The 20,546-nt window shown below is 45.2% G+C and overlaps 2 protein-coding genes across 2 annotated transcripts; both read right to left on the bottom strand.

Moving 5' to 3' along the window:
* Nucleotides 1-2,890: 2,890 nt before the first annotated feature.
* On the bottom strand, nt 2,891-4,646 carry tmem121b (transmembrane protein 121B). Its single transcript, XM_061029972.1, has one exon. The coding sequence runs from the start codon at nt 4,475-4,477 to the stop codon at nt 3,278-3,280; it is 1,200 nt and encodes a 399-aa protein (XP_060885955.1). The 5' UTR covers nt 4,478-4,646; the 3' UTR covers nt 2,891-3,277.
* Nucleotides 4,647-6,803: 2,157 nt separating this feature from the next.
* Nucleotides 6,804-18,510, bottom strand: mkrn1 (makorin, ring finger protein, 1). Its single transcript, XM_061029986.1, has 8 exons — nt 18,359-18,510; nt 16,603-16,734; nt 11,229-11,410; nt 10,790-11,013; nt 10,383-10,597; nt 9,338-9,448; nt 8,502-8,646; nt 6,804-7,435 (listed from the first exon to the last, which is right to left on the bottom strand). The coding sequence occupies exons 1-8, from the start codon at nt 18,430-18,432 to the stop codon at nt 7,223-7,225; spliced, it is 1,296 nt and encodes a 431-aa protein (XP_060885969.1). The 5' UTR covers nt 18,433-18,510; the 3' UTR covers nt 6,804-7,222.
* Nucleotides 18,511-20,546: the final 2,036 nt, after the last annotated feature.

The following is a 20,546-nucleotide window of genomic DNA, read 5'->3' as shown; positions in this document are numbered from 1 at the left end:
AAATAATAGAAAAGAGTATAAAATAGAACTTTGAGAACACTTTGGCAGGATAATATAATATTTAAATATTTATAGAAGAAACAGAAGCAGGAAGAAGCAGGATGCACTACACGCTTTGCAGAGAGGTCAAAGGTCAACATCCACACTGCAGAGTTCATCAATGCAGCCAGAATTTTTTTTTTTTTTTTAATTTTTAGAGACAAAGGCTCATCGTGGATTTGGGTCGTCATGATACCAGAACTTTAATCATCGATATGATTCCGTTCAAAATCAAACGATATCGATACTGGTTGGTTACCACAGCAACAACAATAGAAGTCCTGGACACTAGATAGTGGATTATTTCTTGCTTCTAACGGCGCCCTCTCTCTTTGGTTCAAAATATGACTGAGGATTGGATGATTTTTTTATTATTTTAAAACATGTGGTTTGGAACGGGATCGACCTCGTCATCGTGGAACCTTCTGAATGAGCTCAAGAACATTTGAAACTACGATGGCTGTGACATCATCATGACATCCCACGTGACAGCATCCTTTTACACTCACGTAGCTTAGTAACTCTAAACGGCCTGCAGGGGGCGACTCCTCTGTTTGGCAAAATCTCAAATCGTAAAAGTGTTTTTTTTTCATTTCACGTCAAAAAAAATCTCATGAGCGTTAATATAAACATCGACCTGACAAACACAAAGTGGTTTATGATGTGAACAGCAGAAATGAAGATTCTTCAAACAGGATATTGAAGCTGAACGAGGAAGTTTAACTCGCTGCGTCTGCGGATCATTCATTAACTCAGCAGCTCTTCACACTTGACTGTTTTTGCTTCTTGAATGATGACATGAGACGTTTTTCTGCACGTGTCAGCGGAATTTAAAAGTGATGAGATATTTTTCAAGAGAAATAAAAACACTGGGTTCAGTCGTGCAGTGTAACGGGACCATCATTAACTAAAGGAACATCATGCCGCGTTAAAGTGGACTGAGACAACTCAAAGCCTCTGACCTTTGACCTCTGACCTCTGATCTCCACTCACTGATCGCTCACAACCAAACCAAAGTCCGTCCCTGTGTGGGACGCCACCGACTCGGCCCGTTATCATCGTTAAAATGACTTAAAATAGGCACTAAAATCATCTAGACCCCTCTGATTGGACACATTTCACGTTAAGGGACGTTTATAACTCAACAACACACAACATGACCACAGACTCCTGGAGGACACACACCACCATCACACTGTTACTCACACACAGCACGTCCGTGTGACCACGGCAGAGGAAGTCACCTGTAACACACCTTTTCAACGCCGCCGGTCACACAGAGCACGTTTGTCACCTTTCAAAGGAAGCGGGTCTCGAGCATGGCGAGCAGATAATAACGTACGGAGACTGAATACTGTCATACCTATCATTTTAATATTTGGCACGAGGCCATTCAGAATATTTACTCTCCTGCTGAATCCAACGTCACTGATGTTTCTAACGGGTCTTTTTCTGTCTGCTTTGAAACACACTGTAGTGAAATATGTTGTAAAGTTACCACTTTGTAATCTTTCTCGGGCTCGGTAAACTACACGTGGATGTAGAATAATCGAGGTAACGAGGTCATGAAGGTGAGTGTTATAATCAAGTGACACAAACATCTGTCGTGGCAGGTGTGTTGAAAAGAGAACTTTCTAAGAACCGGCACAGCCTTTCACCTTTGAGCAAAGAAATAAAAAACCTCAGCAACTGAACGATTAAAAAACAAAAGAGTTTGTCTTTAGAGAAAACCGTCTGCAGAGACGAGGAGAGTCCAGTGATCTTAGAGGACTGAAGGACAAGAACAGTTCCAGAGCCGGAGACGTCCGTTTGAGGAGGACCGAGGAGGAAACCTGTTTGTGGCACTGGTGGGTCCTTATGCACACACACGCACGCACACGCACACGCGCACACACACACACACACACACACGCACACACACACACACGCACGCAAACGTCTACTTCACGGTCAGAACGAGCACAGACCTGCAGACGACATCCATAGAAAACATTTCTGTACACGGGGGAGGAGTCAAAGTGCACTTTAGGTCCAACACGTCCACCTGCTGTCTGTCTCTGTGGGTGTGTGTTTGATTCCTGTGCAGCTGCCTGAGGCACACACACACACACACACACACACATTATGGAAGGTCCATGTCACTATAGGTCCGGTCTGTTTGCAGGTGTTGTGTCTGACTGTAGCACCTGTGGGCGGGGCTGAAGAGGGGGGTGTTGTAAGGCTGGTACATGTGTTGCGTTCAAGGTCCAGAAAAGATGAAAATCCGTCGGCGTGTTTACAGTTCTCAGAAGAGGTGAGTCAGCGTCGACACCTCCACAGAACAGAGCCGCTCCTGTGTCGGCCCACGAGGATGCTGCTCATCAATCTGCAGCACCTCACGCTAAAACAGCGAGGTGTTCGACTGAGCCGCTCGCAGCTGGAATAACGAGCATACAGCCTGGGAGGCAGGGAGGAAAGGGGGGGGGGGGGGGGGGGGTTTGCTCTGCACCACTAAATGTTACGGGGCACTGAGGTGGAAGATTTGGTTTTATTTGGAGGTTTGAGGATGTTGAGATGTTCTTCCCTCAGATTTATTTTCAGACCCGTCACTGAAGCTGAGAGTTGGACTCAAGCGGTTGAGAATAAATCAAATCTTCCACCTCTCCCGTTTGTTCTCATGTACGGCTCTCACAGACTCTTCTGCAGGGAAGTTGGCAGCATGTAAGACTCTGATGAATATCACACACACCTGATGTGTGCAGGATAATGTGGTAGAAATACAGAGTAGTTCATTTGCACAAACAGCTGACAGACTGTTTGGATGAAGGTGATATATTTTTTGCTTCACTTCATTGTGATGACAGTTCATAACAAGTGTTCAATCTTGACAATAATCAGCCAATTGATCTTTAAAGATAAAAAGAGTGAGTGGAAGCTCAAATGTAGGAGGGGGGGGGGGGTGTCATCAGGGGGCCACAGCTCACTGTCGGCCCCTGGTGGCTGCTGCTGTTCTGAGCTGGAGGCTAAAATCTCACCTGACTGAGATGATGTGTTTTGTCAGCTGGACCCTGGAGGGTGAACCTGTTAGGAGGAGATTTCAGTGTTGGAGAAGAGAATTTGACATGAAGGTTTGTTGAGTTTCATCCAAAGTCAGAGGTTCGGATTGGGATCCAGAACTCTCTGCAGGATTTAATAGTTCCCAGTTTAGTCTGAAGGCCGCACACTGGTCCACTCCCTCGTCCTAAACCCGGTCCAGGATCTAGGACTGGGTGACGGCCAGCGTGTTGACATACCCGTGCGGACACATGTCGTTCTCGGACACGCAGTGCGAGAACTGCGCCGTGTTGCTGCTACCCGCGTGCTTGCGCCCACCCCGCACTGCCACGCACTGCTCCACGAGCTCGAGCAGCCCGCAGGCGAGGAGGAAGATGTTCTTGAACATGAAAACGGACACCGGAAGTTTGTACACGTACACCTGGAAGCAGCGCACCACCAGCAAGGGGGCGTTGACCAGAAGACAGGTGAGGAAGCGCGCGCACAGCCAGCGGCAGCGCAGCTCGGAGGCGGTGAGCTCGTAGAGCCAGACCACTGGCACCGCCAGCGCCACGAAGTACACCGACAGCACCGTGTACTTCAGGTACACCGTGGGGATCTCCCCGCGGAGCATCAGCTCCAGCAGCGTAAAGCAGTCCAGCAGGTCCAGGCACGTGCTGAGGAAGCAGCTGTGGGCGTGGTGGCGCGTGGCTCCGTTCAGGTCCTCGATGATGGAGTTGATGAGGCAGAAGAGGAGCGGCGCGGACAGCAGCATGATCACCTTGAAGCCGGTCAGCCCGCACGGCACCTTCAGCGCGATCAGCTCCAGGATTGACGTCTCCAGGACCAGCACCACCTTCGGGGTGCACGCGATTACGTAGATGAGCCAGGCCAGGTAGGCATAGGTGAACTCACCCAGGTTGCAGCCGAAGATGGAGCTCTTCTGGTGGAAGCCGCAGGCGCGCTCCCGTTTACTGCGCGCGTTCTTCATGAAGAAGATACCCCAGCCCGAGACCACCACTAGGTCCGTGGCGATCCAGGAGCACCAGTACAGGTCCGTGAAGATGATGAGGTAGAAGTCCAGGACCCCGCCCTGGAAGACGAGCAGCAGGAAGCACAGAGTCTTGTACATGAGGCTGCGCGTGGATCTGTGCGCGAGCAGCGGGCCGCTCTGGTTAAATTCTCCCGACGTCATGACGCGGGCGGCGGCCACCAGCGGCTGGATGCTGCCGCTCTCCTCCGGGACGATGCTGCCGCTGCTGCTCTGCGGCTCCCTGCGGTTCAGAGGCCCGGAGTCTGGGGAGGAGGCGGCGGAGGAGGAGGAGGAGGAGGAGGAGGAGGAGGAGGCGGGGGAGTCCGGGAAGAAGCTCGGTTCTGGTTGGAAGTGTTCGGCCTTCAGACTGTCGCTCCCAGCTTCAGAGATCATTGTATTTGAGCGGTTCCTCCCTTTTCTGCTCCCCTCTGTCTGTCAGATGGTTTTTATAGGAGGACACAAACAGACATGCGCAAACACAGACACGGACTATGCTGGACTGGATTGCAGCTGCTCCTACATACATCACTGATAGGCTATTAATTAATTTATTAATCCATTTTCCAATCCCTGAGCTGTTCAGATTGTTTAAGATATATTTCATTAAAAGGATTTTTAAAAACCTGCCAAGATATGAAACTAAAAACAGAAAACATGAGAATAAAGAGGAATACAAAACATGTCAGCACACTGATTTAAGTTCATCCCCAAACAGAGAAGCTTGTTAGAGAATAAATCAAAACTCTTAAGAAAAAGTCCACCGTTTGTTTATTAACGTTAAACATTAACTTATAACAGCTGTAGTATTTATGGCAGCATTAAAAGCTGTACAGAGGTGGAACTGAAGGAACAAATGAGGCTTTGACCAGAGGGTTTGTCTTTGTCTTCATATTCACAAGCTTCAGTCATCATACTTATGTTTACATTCACTGCCAAGGCCGCCAATATGGGGGGCAAAGGGGGACGCTTTCAGCGGCCCAGTCACATGTGGAGGGTCCAGAGGTTAGCAAACAAAGATGATCTGTCCTTCCTCGAGCAACAATGATCACATTCTATTTTACACCTAAATACTCACCGTTACCTGTGGAACATAGAAAACACATTTCAGCATATCATTCCTACGCGTTGACAGGAGGTCAAAACGCTTTAATCAGAGGGTTAATGACACACGAGGAGGTCTAATCACACCTGGGTCATAAAGAGGGTCTGATATCACACCTGGATCAGCGAGGGTCTGATATCCCACCTGGGTCAGGAAGAGAGGTGTGTAAGTTTACACCTGAGCCTGATCCTGGGCAGACCCTGAGCAGCTCAGAAAACATGTTACTGGATAATAACAGATCGCTCAGTGCTCCCCCCGGTGACTGAATGATGTAACTACTGCATATTTCAGTAGAAGTAATGTTTCAATATTATTCAACACTTTCTGACACTTTATAAACCAAAGAGCAGATCTGATCCATCCAGAAAATTACTGAATTAAATGTCTCATACGATGTATAATACACTTCTCCATGTTCCTCTAACTCTAATATGTATCTCTAGTCTGTCTACAAACCCCCCAATGACGAGAAAAGTCCATCCTCTCCGTCTTTTGCCTGCTCCACTTTTCAGAAAATGTGTGCTCAAACAGACCGTTTGGAGTTTTTCCCTTTATGACATCACAAAGGGCAGTAACCCCTCCCCCAGGTAGGTGACACTCCCTCAGCTAGGTGTTTGTTCTGCCCTCTGAGTCTGCCTTCTCACCGTAAATAGGACATGGAGCGAGAAAGCCCGAGACACCCAAGCCCTTCCAGAGAGGGGGCGTGGTCAAACACAGCTCATTTACATTTAAAGGTACAGACACAGATACAGCCTGTTCTGAGCAGGGCTGAAATAGAGAGGTTTATAGGCATGATCAAATACAGGACCAGAGTGGATTTAGAATAAGAAACTTCACAGACATGTTTTGAGGAGCTCTGAGACTTAATTAAACTGGTTGAGGAAGAGGAGCATATATGACCTTTAATAATTATGTTTAATTTCACAGGATTTAGTTTGACAGAAATTCTGCTTGGTTTTCACTGAGTTTAAAAGTCTGCCTACCTTCACGTGAGTATATTTATTTATTTTAATGTGAAACAGATTTCATGAGCCGCTCAGTGACTAAAAGACAGACTAATTAAGATCTATACTTTGACTTCACCTGTTTTTAAACAACCTTTTCATTTTAATGCTCGAAAGAATGCAAAAGTGAAGAAGCTTTAAAAAAAAAAAAAAAAAAAAAAATACATCTCATTCATAAGGCTGGTGTGCAGCAGAGGAAAAGATCCCTCTAAACTCTGCACACTGAACAAACTGCAAGAATACAACGCTTTTTATTTGAGCTTTTAGCCTTCATTTGATTGGACGGTGGCTAGAGTAGGAAACCCGAGAGAGAGCGGGAAAGAGAAGCAGGAAAGGAGCCACAAGTTGGACTCAAACCTGTGCCCCCCGCTTGGAGGACTACAGCCTCCACACATAGGTCGTGACCTACCCGCCAGCCCGCCTGCGCCTTCATAAGCTTCAGACAGAGTGCAGAGTTTACCTGCAACTTGAGCTTTTTAAAAACAGGAAGTGACCCTTTATCTGGTGTGTAGGACTTGTCGTTGCCGTGGTTTCGAACAGGTTTTGAATGTGACATCCTGTCTGCCGGGGCAGAGTGGGTGTGTCAACAGTCGACAGTATGAAGCACAACAAGTCGTCTCTGAGCAGCTTTAATAAACAAACTTTGTGGTTAAAATCTTACATCATGCCGTCATACTGACAGGAAGGAGAGTCTCACACGGACGGTCAGACCCACAGATCAACTCCACGATGTTTATTAGCAATATCTGAACAAAGTTTATAATCTGACTTAAATCTTATATGTCAACACGTACCGCACGGATAGACTCACGAGGATAGAAAATGTTTAGCACGAGCGCACTGACGGGTTCTTTTTTTTAAATTTTTTATATTTTATAAGTTCATTATTAACGGCCTGCTTAAAGGCCACGCCACAAAACAGGGGGAGGGAGAAGCTACTGTCCATCACTCGCACAAGACAGTCCATTCTAATGTAGTGTAGTCTAGTATACAGGTGAGGAGGAGGGGGAGGGGCTTAAGGGGGCAGGGCTGCTATAGGTAAATCTCATAGAAATCGTCCAGCTCCTCGTGAAACAAGTCCCACTCGTCCTCTGAGTCCGTCATCTCGTCGTCTGTCCCCGCGGCGAGCAGCATGAGCAGCATCTCGCTCAGCTCGAACGTCACCATCTCCTCGTCCTCGTTGTCGAACGAGTCGGTGCTTTCCCGCTCGTCCAGGATGTCCCACAGAGGAGTTCGCCTCGAGCTCTGGAGGGAGAGGGAAGGATTTAGTTTGTGATGCATGAATTCTGTCTGGAGGAGAAACAGGAACTGTTGGAACAGAAATAATGGTTCTTACAGCGTTAGAATAATGTGAAACCACTCTGAGACTTTAAGGACCGGGACAGACATAGGCGTCTGTTAGCATGTCATCATTGCAGCCCTGTTTCCACCAAGCGGCCCGGTTTGGTTCAGCGCACATTTATTGACCTTTCCACCGTTCTGTTGGGGTGCCAGGCGTTCCGATCCGAACCTAAAGGGGCGGAGCTAGACACGATGCTATATTTCTATCTTTGTTGCCGTGGTAATAAACAGGCATCGATATCGATTTTGATTATATCGAAGTTTAAAATCAATCTCCCACCTTTGACAACTCACATAAATCCCCCAAAGGTGGTCAGACGCCGTAACACAGAACGCTGCTCAGAGTGAGACCTCAGGACAGGCCACGCTGGCGTTACCTCCACGTCTGATGGAGGAGACGGTGGAGCGGGGACTCACAGGGACAGGGGGAACACGTGGGTGAATTTAGTGCGCCAAAGAAAGAATGTGTATACGATGGACTTTTAATCACGCTGCAACTGGCCGGCAGACGACACGGACGGGCTGAGTCTTTTCCTGTTGCACGAGAGAGTTAGTGAGATATTTCAAAACATGTCGGCTCATATGGATGTGTGTGTGTTTCTGACGCAGAGGAGGCACGTACTCAGAGGCAGCAGTCCTCACCATGTGTAACATGACTCCGCCCATCTGTCCGACATCACAACAACAACTGAACCTTTCATTCAAACCAGTTCCCTTTCATGACCTTAGAGCTGTTTCTATTCTGCAGCTCAACGCTTTCTACATCCAGCAGAGGGCGCAGCAGTGCAGGAGGTGATGTCACTGTTGTTACATATAGTGTAAAAGCAGATTTTTGTGCATTGATGACGTGCTGGATGTGAAAACATTTACAAACACAAACTGTGAGCATCTTTCAGTCACTGATATATTTATAGTGACACCTGCTGGTGCAGTGACAGAGTGTGAGTGAGCTGCAGGTGTGAGGCATTACCCTGGTTCTGCTGTTGGATCCCGTCTGTCGTCTCTGAGGTTGAGCCTCCTCCAGCCGGCCGTCAGGAAAAGCGTGTTTGTAGAAGCAGTTTGAGCCGAAGGGGCACGTCCCACGGCCTTCGTCAAAGTATCGACACGATTTAGTCCTGAAGAGGAAACAGAGGACACACGCAGGACGTCAGACTGGGACAGCTGATCGATGTCGACGTGGTCAAGTCTCTCACTGGATGTTTTTTTTTTTTTTTTTTTATTAAAGTGAGTTTCAATCTGCTACTTATCAGCCCTCTCCTTCTCCCTTCAGTTTACTTCCATCATGGCCCCCCACATCATCACATCCACCCACAACAGACGCTCATCTCACAGCAAAAGAAAAGAGTTTTAGAATCGGACACTACAGGGTTTATTAAAATATTAGCAGAAGGAATCTAAAACAAGACAAATGGATCAAAGGACACAACTAAAAACCTAAAACCTGAGAGAGGAGGGTCAGTGGACTGTGTCTCAGATTTAATGTTACCCACATCAGACAGACACCAGCTGATTACAAAATTGTTAAATGTGTGTATCCTATGTGTGTGTGTGTGTGTGTGAGACACTGTATGTGACACTGTGTGTGTGTGTGTGACTGTGTGTGACACTGTGTGTGACACTGTATGTGACACTGTGTGTGTGTGTGTGACTGTGTGTGACACTGTATGTGACACTGTATGTGACACTGTGTGTGTGTGTGTGACTGTGTGTATGTGTGTGTGACTGTGTGTGTGTGTGTGTGTGTGTGTGTGTGTGTGTGTGACTGTGTGTGTGTGTGTGACTGTGTGTGTGTGTGAGTGTGTTTACCCCATGCCGTCCTTGTACTTCTGGATGAGTTTCTGCTTGTCGTCTTTATCTTCCACCCAGTACTCGCTCGGGATCACAAAGTTGGACGTGATTCGACACTCAGGGCAGGACCTGCAGAGTGAAAGAGATGAAACATTAGATTTCAGGACGGTGAAAGATGAGTGAATGATCCGGTCAGTAAAAAAAAAAAAAACCTGTTTGTTAAACTAAACAGAAATCATTTCATGTGAGCAAAAAGAAAAGAGTCAAACAACAATCTACAGCTGCTTTCATTCCTGAACATGTCTAGATAACATCAGGAGGACAGCTCCGGATATTCTCCTGATCTGGTTGTTCACACATGCACTTCACAGAGGGGGACTATTCCTGTCAGACGGGAAGGGAGGGGGCAAGGTGTCTCATTCGACGTGGAAGTAGCAGACGGATCATCAGAGTCCTCTATACGACGCTATAATGAGAATATTTCACTTTCTATCAATGCTACGTGTAGTTGAACAGAATCTCAATATGAACTAAAGAGTGGAGAAGAACATACTGGAGAACAGGAAACATAATGCAGCAGGTTCATTAGGAGATGGTAGAGGTGGCGTACAGACAGTCTATGGTCGTGCAGCGATCACAGGGGATAAACGTCACCACCCCCTCCCACTCGCTCCATGTGAATTCTCCTGATTATATCCTGCTGTGTTCTCACATCAGCTCAGTGATTACGTTCATAGAATGTGAATACACGTCCTCCCTTTCACATGAATGCAGTGTTATTGCAGTATTTGGAAGGAGTCTGGAGATGCATACTCTCTGGTGTCTCAAACCTCTAACCTCACAACAATCATCCGTTTATCTGATGTGCACACATCTAAATCAGGAGCTTTAAAAGTATTTAGTCTTAGATTACTTTCTTAAACGAGCAGGAGACCAAACTGGTTTTACCGCCTGGAAGTACATAAGAAAAGAAGTCACAGGTGTGTTTTGGTTTTTCGCTGTGAAGCCTTGAAAACAGATTTGCCCTCTTCAGATCAAAAGGTAAATAACTTCAGCGACTCACTTGATGATTTTGCTTTCAAACTGTTTGGCGCTCCTCCACTTGCGGATGCACTTCAGGCAGTAGCAGTGGCTGCAGTTGGAGAGGATGCCGAAGCGTCGCTCGCTCAGGTTGGCCTTCTCAAACACCACCTCCATGCACACGCCGCACATCATGTCTTTACTGCGCTGGATGGCGAATGAGATCTCCATGTCCTTCTCATGGGCCTCAATGCACGCCTGACAGAGGAAACACCGGAGATTAGTCCTCTATCGCCCCCCTCTGCCCGTTGTTAAAACTGCACAGAGCATTTAGATCTCAGCTTCTTATTAACTAACCCTAAAAACAGAGATCTAGAACAAAAAGCTGCAAGATGACTATTTGAACTTTTAAACATTAATAACATGCAACAAATATAGATTGAGCATTGCCTTTGTGTGCTCGGAGCGCTGGGCGTTGTCGGTGGGGTGGAGCACCTGCAGGCCACACATGTCGCACACGTCGCCGTGGAGATAGGCGCAGTTGACGCCGTAGCGACACTCTCCGACGGCGGCGTACGGGCAGAGCTGCTTTTTCAGCTCTTTGTTCTCCTGCGCTGCGTCGCCGTCTAACTCCTCGATGAGAGGGGCGGAGCTTTCAGCCTTCACCGGCTCAGCTAAACACAGACGATAAACAGAACACAGAAAGATATCAAAGGTTTAAATTTAAAATGAGAGAGAAACACAACGCGTCATGCCTTCTTCTGATCTGTGGAACATCGTAAACCTTCCTTTCTGCTCTCAGACAGTTCAGGCTCCACAGGAAGCTTTAGAAACCTCAGATATCTCAGAAAACACAAATCTCTTGGTGTTCTTGTTTACATCACGTTACCTCGTCCGCAGTAGGGCTGTCCTGGGACAAACTCCGCAGCGTTGACCCAGTCTCTGGCCCCCCGACCAGGTGTTGACCCACTGTGTTCTGGATCTGACGAGCCGGCAAGCGAGGCGGAGGGCAGCGGCAGCGTCTGCGAGGTGGGAGGCTCCTCGTTGTTTGTGGGTTTACAGTGTTCAAACCTGAAGAAGAACCCAGGAACCACAGGTTATCTAACGTCCTACAGCAGTGATGAAGGACGGTTAAAAGCTACGAGCAGAAAAACAGGCAGCGTGTCAGTGCTCTGTCTGACATCTATCTCAGTTCCACCTGTGTGACGGGTCACCTTGGCACAGCTGCTTATCATGAACTGTTCAGCAGCTAGTATCACGTTAGCATGTAGTCAGCCTGTATGCAGGCTGAGCGCTGAGCGCTGCACAGTTAGCTTGTCTGACGTGTTTCCTGTCTCCCTGCAAAGACAAAGCTCCGGTGTATGAACCATCTCTGCTTTGATACAGGGAGAAGAACATGACTGGTATTCAGAGGAATACTTTCAGTCGGTTAGAATCCTTCACAATCTTTTGAGATACATGTATCTGCTGAATTGTGTTTTTCCCTTTTTGAACAAAGAACTGCAACTTGTTTTTGTGGAGAAAAGTGGCAGGAAGTTCAGGAAAAGAGAGCATTGCACCACTTCCTGGTTCACAATAAAAGCTACCCAGTGCAGCCTTTCCTTTGCTGTGTGTTTAACCCTTTACTAAAGCCCAAACTCATTCTGCATTAATATGAACCTTCTGGGTGACACAGGAAAAACTAACTGTTCACAGGATGGCTGATCAGTTCAATTATCATCTTTTCTTCAACCAGAGCTCCTAAATGTTCTCCCGTAGTGAGATTATTACTAAAGATCTTCTTTTTAAGCACTGGCTTAAAGCTATTAATGGAGCAATATGTAACTCTGACACTTAGTGTGGGTACTGCTTCAGTGTCTGGTAAAGTCAACCTGCGTGAGCATGACTCTAGAGAGGAGGGGGCATAGTGCTCATTTAAAGTTTCTGCAGTTTTAGATACTATCGGTCTCTGAAATAACAGATTCAATCGTCTTTATTTCCTGCCTGCTTACACCATCCTGTTCACAGACGTTTCATTTATGAATTCCTTTGACATAAATGTTGCATATTAACCTTTGAAACTGTCATCAGAGACAAGTATTATAAACGGAATCAAACCAACATGACAGCAGCTGCACCTGTCTGTTTGTGTAAATGAGTGCGTCCAGGACGTGATGTTTACACAGACATACAGCCTGACCTTCACCATGTACACTTTGTGCAGGCCAGTACACGGTTTCTAGTCTGATAAAGACCTGTGACCGGTCTCTGCTGCTCATTTGGTGCCTCTGCTTAGAGAAATATTTTGGATCTGTCTGTAAATAATAAGCATGGAAGAGGAATGTGAAGTGTAATTTCCCCTGCTGAGCTGTGCAGATGAGTTGTACAGCCTCAGGGACAGATACAGTATCTCCTGTGGCTGTAAAAAACTCTGTGTCTGAGAGTTGGCAGTATTTTGATCTAGAAGTTATATTTAGGGTGATCATGATTTTCCCGAGTGGAGACAGAGTTGTTTATTCTTCACCGGTGTGTTGGAAGCAGGTGATAGGCTGTAAAGTTACCATGTTGAGACTTGATCAAACTACAGACACCACCTCAGGCCAACCAGTAAAGACTCATCTTTAACCCATAAGTGTAACTGGGGCTGGGGTGAGGGACAGTGTGTTGCATCATTTAGACGAGGGGTGTGATACCAGAGACCCTCGCTCTCCACAGCAGAACAAACCGGTACAAAAGGGGAGACTGACTGTAATCCTTCACGGATCCAACCGGTCCGGAGTCCGGTTATCCGGGCGCGCCCCCATGACGGCAAGCTGAGCAAGTTACCCCAGAAGTCCCTCTCCCAAGTAACGTTCCCTAGCTCCTCCTGGTGGGTCCCAGGGCGTTCCCAGGCCAGGAAGGTTATACAGACCCTCCTACCTGGGTCTGGAGTTGGGTGTGCCCAGCAGACCCGCAAAGGGAGGCGACCAGGAGGATCCTAATCAGATGTCTCAACTACCTCAACCGGCTCCTTTCCATGTGAAGGACTAGCGGCTCTACTCCGAGCTCCTCCCCCGCTCTCTAAGTCCAGACACCCGCCAGACAGAGGAAACTCCTTTCAGATGCTTGTATCCGCCAGGCTTCATGATGACAGAGAACTGACCCTCGACTGTTTGGATAAAAAGCGTCACCACTTCTTCATTTGACCCTCAAAGACTCGGGTCATCATTTAGAGTATTCATTCTTGATCTGTCTCCAGGTTCAGACAGCTTTATGCATCTTATAAGGACTTCACTCTGACCTCGAACTTTAACCTCTGATCACCTAAATCTAATCGTTTTATCTGTAAATCTGAGAGGCTACTGTGCAAAAGATTCCCCTCCACGCTTTTCCTGAAATATTCACAATTCACAAGAATGGAACAGAAGAACAACAGCATACAAATATATAAATTCATAATGCACGGCCAGCTTAAGACAGTCGGAGCCTTCTGTCCGTACTCTGCGTTCAGTTTGTCCACATTTCTGCACGTTTTCTGGAAGCTTACAGAAACAGACTAAATGTTGCAATACCACCTGAAGTCATGGGGAGCAGTGTGGAGCAGTGTAGCCGACAGTTCATGCCGGACCCGCTAAAGACAATGAAGAAGAACCCCATGGCACAGGGAGAGACGACAACAGAACAGCTGGACGGAGATCAGACGGAGACTGGAGGTCAGCTGGACGCCAAAGATGGAGAAGTGGAGATCTGTGAGAGACTGCGCCCTCTAGTGGCTGCACTTTTAACATCCATCTCAACATGAAGGACATGTTGCGAGTATATGGGAAGGGATGGTTACAACCTTTAAAAACATACGTATCTTATTTCAAAGGTAAACGAAGCAGAAATGAGCCTCGTCTGGTTCAGTTTCTATGTTAGGGGATCTCCAGAGCAGAGTTACTGACGGAGGTCTCCTCCTTTTTTTTTTAAATGAACTAACCAGCTAATCAAAACAAGCTGAACACTAATTAAAGCAGCTTAATGTTAAAAATCGGATTTTCTTCAACACGTTTAGGTTTTTCTTAGGGCTGAAATATAAACGACAGCTAACTTCAACTCTGCTCGTTTCTTTGTGGTCTTCCAGGCCGCCACTGATCGAAATCCGTTTAGTTTTAAGTTATCATTAAAATAAAAACATCAAAGATCTAGAGAGTGACGTGACCTACACGGTGGAGACGGTCAGATGTAAATGATTTAAACTCTGTGATGATGATAAATAGTGCAGTGATGTTTTTACTGTCGGAGGCTTTAAAGCAACAGAAACAATCAGATCACCATGTTAGAGGATGTTTGATACCAGTCTTGTATTTCACATCCAGCCCTCACATGACAGATGCTGCAGCCCTGATGATGATATGCAGACACCTTTCACTCAAACGTCCTCACAATAACATGTCAACTCCTCAGATACTATACAGCATGACTAACCGACCATGACAGTCTGAGCACGCAGCCGTACAAAAGGAAGAGCTGCCTGTCAGACATCACTGTTAACCAGTCTGCTCCCAGAGAGCCACTGGGAGAACAGGGAGGGGAGGGGTGCTGCTGGAGGAGCGATGCATAAATAAAAGAGAGCGGAGGCTGCTGCAGCAGAATGAACCCGGGGAACCCAGCAACAGCGCAGGAGGAGGAGGAGGGGGGGGGGGGGGGGGGGCTCAGAGAAAGAGAGCAGGAAGGAAACACAATGTTATGCAATTGCCATGCAGGCTGCAGTGCACTGTGTCTGGCTGCAGGAGAGAGAGAGAGGCAGAGAGACACAGACACCGAGTGTGAGAGCGAGACAGAGTCCATACAATAGACAGAGCCTGGGGAACCATAATAAACCCCCACAGGGAGAGCCTTTCTATGCACTCTTAATGCAGAGGTCACACAAATAATGAGGACACCTCCATCTCAACGATGAAGGAATGTGACTTATCAACACAACAACAACAGCAGAGAAACACACTCCTCAGACATCCTGCAGGCAGTAAACACACCGTGACAGAGAAATGATGGAGTGTGTGGGGAAGTAGAGCGTCCCTGCTGCAGCTGGTGGTCCTCGGAGGGTCTTGGTAACTATGGCGATGCAGCCAGACACGCGGCAGACACTGTCTGTACACACTGCTGCTGCTGCTGTCTGGGTACACTGCAGCCTGACAACAGAGCAGCAGACTAATCCGCTGCTCAAAAGACGAGACTTGCATGTTTGAGCCCGTTTCACGACGAATAAATACTGATGACCACATTGAACGCAGGCTGCAGTGTGTGGGATAATTAAAGCGGCCGCACACTGACACAGATTTATGTCCTTATTCTTCTATCCATGACAATAGTGTCTGCTTTGACTTTACAACACGAGTCTCTTCAAGTCAGTCTGCATCACGTAGTTAACTTCACGATGAAATGATATTCATTCAGATAGAGAAGATGAATCGGTCCTTTATTTGCAAATCCAGATAAACTGTCAGAGAAGCTTACTGCTGTGCAAACAAAATATATGTTTCAAAGCGCTTTTAATCGTGTAACTGAATGTGGAAGAGGAGAACTCAAAGCCGACCCCGTGTTCCAGTGTGATCTTAGAATAAGCATGTCGATGTCCAGAAGGTCGATGCATGTCTTCAATCATATTTTATGACTAAACACTAACAAGTTTAAGACAACGGGGAACACACGTAAACAAAACCAGGTGAAAACTTTAAAGCACTTTGAGAGCCTTCAAACGGTCCGCACTGAGTAACAGAGCTCAAACAAACTGGGAACAGGTGGATTTTAAACACAATCCTTCAAAAACAACAACAACAAAAACAACATTAAAGATTAACTAGGCTATATATGCAGCCTGGCAGTTAACTCCTTTCAGATTAAAAATTCACATTTAGAGTCAGAATTTGATCAAACAACAACTCTGGCCAGGAGAATTTCTCCATGTTCAAACGGTCATGTGACATTTCCCTCCCATCAAACTGCTAACATCCAGCAGAGCTGCGATGCTTCAGCTGTACGTGGAGCGGCCCGAGCTCAGACACACACCGACAACATGTTGACACGGGGAGCGGCGGTCTCAGGTGTCAGGTCCCCTCCAGGAGCTCTAATGCTTCTCAGAAGCCGAGACACTTTTAGAAAAGAAGTTATAATGAAGCTCGACCGACAACTGGGAGCTTTTTTTTAGGACGAGGCAGCTGAGCGTGAACACGATTACAAAACAGCCAAATCTGTTTATACTCGAGTTCGTCCACCTTCGAATTATTTGAATTGAAAGACTCAGGTTGGAGCGGGTTCTTTACCTGCATCGGTCCCCGAACACACAGTTTCCCTTCTGAAAGAACTTGCACATCATCGCTGCAGGTTTGCTGCTGGTCAGATCATGGGAGTATCGACAGTTTTCTCCTTCTGTGCAAAGACCATGCATGAAATATCTGGAAATAAAAACACAAGGACGAAGGTCGACTGTCAGTAACTAGAACTTAAAAGTCTGTTTCAAAAGATGTCAACTTTATTTTGTACGGACGGGTTGTCGCAAAAACTGAATTTCAAACTTCAATAAGCTTTGAATAAACATCAATCAACGTCAATACCCGTTTCACAGGTGAGCAGTTTGATATGTGTATTAAACGTTGCCATCGAATTTGTGCAATTTAGACCGTGGGCGACAATTTGCTTTTAAGGTTCCTGACGTGCAAAGATGAACCATGCAGCTTGGTCACTTTACGATGCTTTCAATCATTAAAATAGAAGAGATTGAATCGTTCAAAACAACCTTAAAGCTTCATTAGTCCCTGATTTAGTCACTGAGCGGCCCATTAAATCAGATTCACGTTTAAATATTAAAAATATAAACTCAACAGAAGGTCGACACACTCACACTAAATCCTTTCAAAAAGAAATGTAATGAATAATCAGACGTCTGTGAAAAATCTACATGTCGATTACAAGTTTGTGTATTTGTAAAAATCTGCTAATTCTGATACAAATAACTTTCTTAGAGATTCAGTTCACTGACAGAGAAAATAATCCAGAAAATATCGACGTGTAAAGTTTCCATCTATCTTTTAAATACCTGAAAACTTCATTTAAGAATACAAGGCACTGAAAAGTATCGAACATGATGATGACCTCGTTAGTAGGTTATTCATGAAACAACAAATAAAAAACCTGAATCTAAAAACAACAACACGTCCTTGAAAATCACTATTCACGAGGAGACACGAAAACATGAAATTAAAGCAGAAACATGAGAAACCTTCAGCCAGAAAATAAAACATAAATACACGAAAAACATCAGTCAGTTAAACACACATTCATGACAACAACAACAAAGTAAAACACACAAAGCACGACCACCACGACCATGGTTCATAAACACAGAGAACAAACTGTTTCCACCTGTTTGTGTGTTGTTTTTTTGACCTTTGTTTGTGTGTTTTTGTTGTTTTTTAACCTTTGTTTGTGTGTTGTTGTTGTTTTTAACCTTTGTTTGTGTTGTTGTTATATGTTCTTGTTTCCCCTTTAATCTGATAATCCCCTGACGCTTTACAAACATCGTCATTATTATTATTATTATATCATCATGTGAATAAATTAGAAACAGATTAAGATTGAAAAAGCTTCCTCGTGTAAACTTCGTGTTTCACTTTCATATTTTTCAACACATGAAGCTAATCTTAGCACAGCAACACAAACAATCAGCTAATAATGATTATTATGACATTTAAACTCGGTGGTTTCACGTTTTTAACAAACAGTGATAGTTATTAAAGTTAACCTTTACACAGTGTGGTGATCGACACCCTCATATGGGAGTTAACCGATGACAACATTAAAGCTACCAAACTGGCTGCTAACCTCACTGTGAGCTGTGGGAACATAACAACACAGCCTGGAGACATGTAAGCTAACAGCTAGCTGGCTAACAGCTGACCGAGCCTCGGAAGACGCTGCTGTCAGTCGGTCGTTGGCCACCGGAACTCCGCTGCTTTTGTTCAAAAACCACCGACGGTGAAATAATCCTCGACATTTAAACCCCCGGTCGTCTTGTCTTACCGGCAGGTTACGTTTTTGGTCCAACCTCCTGTTACTGCTGGAGTCGCCGTAGACGCTACTGCTGCCTCCGCCATAGCTGTTTATGTTGAGAAACCACAGCCGGACCTTCCGGACAGCTCCGGAACGCCTCGGCTTCTTCCGTATAAGTACGATTCATGGCGGAGTTTGCCGAAGACGCGGCGCGGGATAACGCCGCTACGGGGCACCACTGTCACTCTCTGAATCACTTATAGCCATGTTGAATATGTTATTGCATTAAAATGATAAAAACACCAAATAAACTCGAAGCTTTGTTCAGCTGTCAGCGCAGTTTAACTGAAATAACAGTTAAAATAGCCAACAATAATATACATTTTTAAATTTGAGCTAATAATTTGATAAACAGATCAAATAGGCCTAGTTAGCTTAATAAATATAACAGAATTAAATAATAAAGTAAGGTTTAAAAAAATAGAAGTGACTAACCTTTTTTGCTAACTATTTCAATGAATTAAATGTTGAATGGGTAACTGGTTGAATGTGTAAAATAGGCTTTAACTTTTGGGCCTGAATAGCCTAGGCCTACTTAACTTGTGATGGGTAGCCATGCTGTTTAAATTGTGATTAAGATTATGAATAAACAGTTGAAAGACCTAAATAAATGGATAACAGTTAAAGTGATGAGCTGCAGTAGACAGAAAATTGATAATAGTTAGCTAACTTAGGCTAACTAAGGGTTGAAATTGTTGGCTTAAGGTGGCTAATTACTTAATATAGTTATCGAAAGTGAGATAACTAGACTAATTCAAACCGGATGCCAAAGTAATGGACACACAGTTAAAACAGTTTGCTAATCTTTCGGCTAAATCCATCCATCTTTTGCTAACTTTTAGTTGTTTAAAATCATTTGAAATCATTTGTCAGCGTAGGCTAACGGATAACTAGCTGAAATAGAAAGGACATGTTCCAAATGGTTGGAAAATTAACTAAAGTAAGGTAATAGATAGTATGACTACATTCGCTAATTTTGAGTTTACATGATGATTAATCTTTAAAAATGGTCAACTAAAGAAATAGTTTAAGCCAACAAATGAAATTGCTAGCTTATGTAGGGCCTATAGGCTACAGGGATAATGTAGGCTTAGGATGTTTGCTCAGGTTGTATTCGACATCACACCATATTGGACTCTATTCAATACATTTAAAGCACATTTACTTCTGACACATCTGAGAAGTCAGCCAGATAGCTTACATTTTAAACACTAGATGTCAAGGTAACATATTGCTCCTTTAAGTGCAAAAACAAAATTGCTGTGATGTTGAATCAGACCTCTTTAGAAAAGTTTCAACTCAGTGAACATTCGAGCTTTCATATAGGCTTTAGTACATCACTTCTAGACTTTGCTACATGGTGCAATCTAAATAAATGTTTCAATAAAAATCCAGTGTTAATATTTCCAGTGTGACATTATGTTGCTTGGATCCCAGGAGTCAATATGTGTCAAACATCCAGGCACCCATACAGAGCAGGACTAATAAGTGAAAGCCAAGCAAACAGAGCTGCTGCAGGTCGTCTTTACATCCATCGCAGTCTTTGTCTCTCCTCCTGCAGGTTTCAATGGGGCTGTCATTTTATCACAGCCAGTGTTTTGGTGCACGACACCACAACACTGTCCTTCATATTGTTCAGACTCTCATCACCTGAGCTGACATCCTGTGGTCTCCATGGCGACGGCACATCAGTTATATCAGTGCACATGGTAAACACTGGGTACCTCTTTAATCAGGAGTGCTCAGAGGAGAATATGAGTGTGTGTGTGATCACACGGAGAGCTGCCCGAAAGACAAAGCTCAGGAGAGGTTCAGCGCCATCACACGGCTGAAACAAAGAGATCTCAATTTCTTCCCTAACCAGCAGATCATCCAATAGTCTTGAAGCATTTTAGCGTCCTACATCAGTATGGACTCACACTACCTACTTATTTGATATATTTCCTCTCATGTGTTATCATTTATTGTCCGTATGTCGCTGTGCATATTTGTCTTCATGAACATGCAGCTCCAAACTGCTGCAGGGATTCATGTAGTTGTTGCATTGAAGCACAGAGGGGAACACAGGACACAAAGCGGATGGAATACATTGTTAAAGGGTCATTAAGCATCTCCATCAGTGTGTTAATTTATGTGCATATGAGTAAGAACAAAAATT

This window comes from Labrus mixtus, chromosome 22 (assembly GCF_963584025.1).
Source record: "Labrus mixtus chromosome 22, fLabMix1.1, whole genome shotgun sequence".
Classification (NCBI taxonomy): Eukaryota; Metazoa; Chordata; class Actinopteri; order Labriformes; family Labridae; genus Labrus; species Labrus mixtus.
This window is presented reverse-complemented; position numbering and strand designations above follow the sequence as displayed.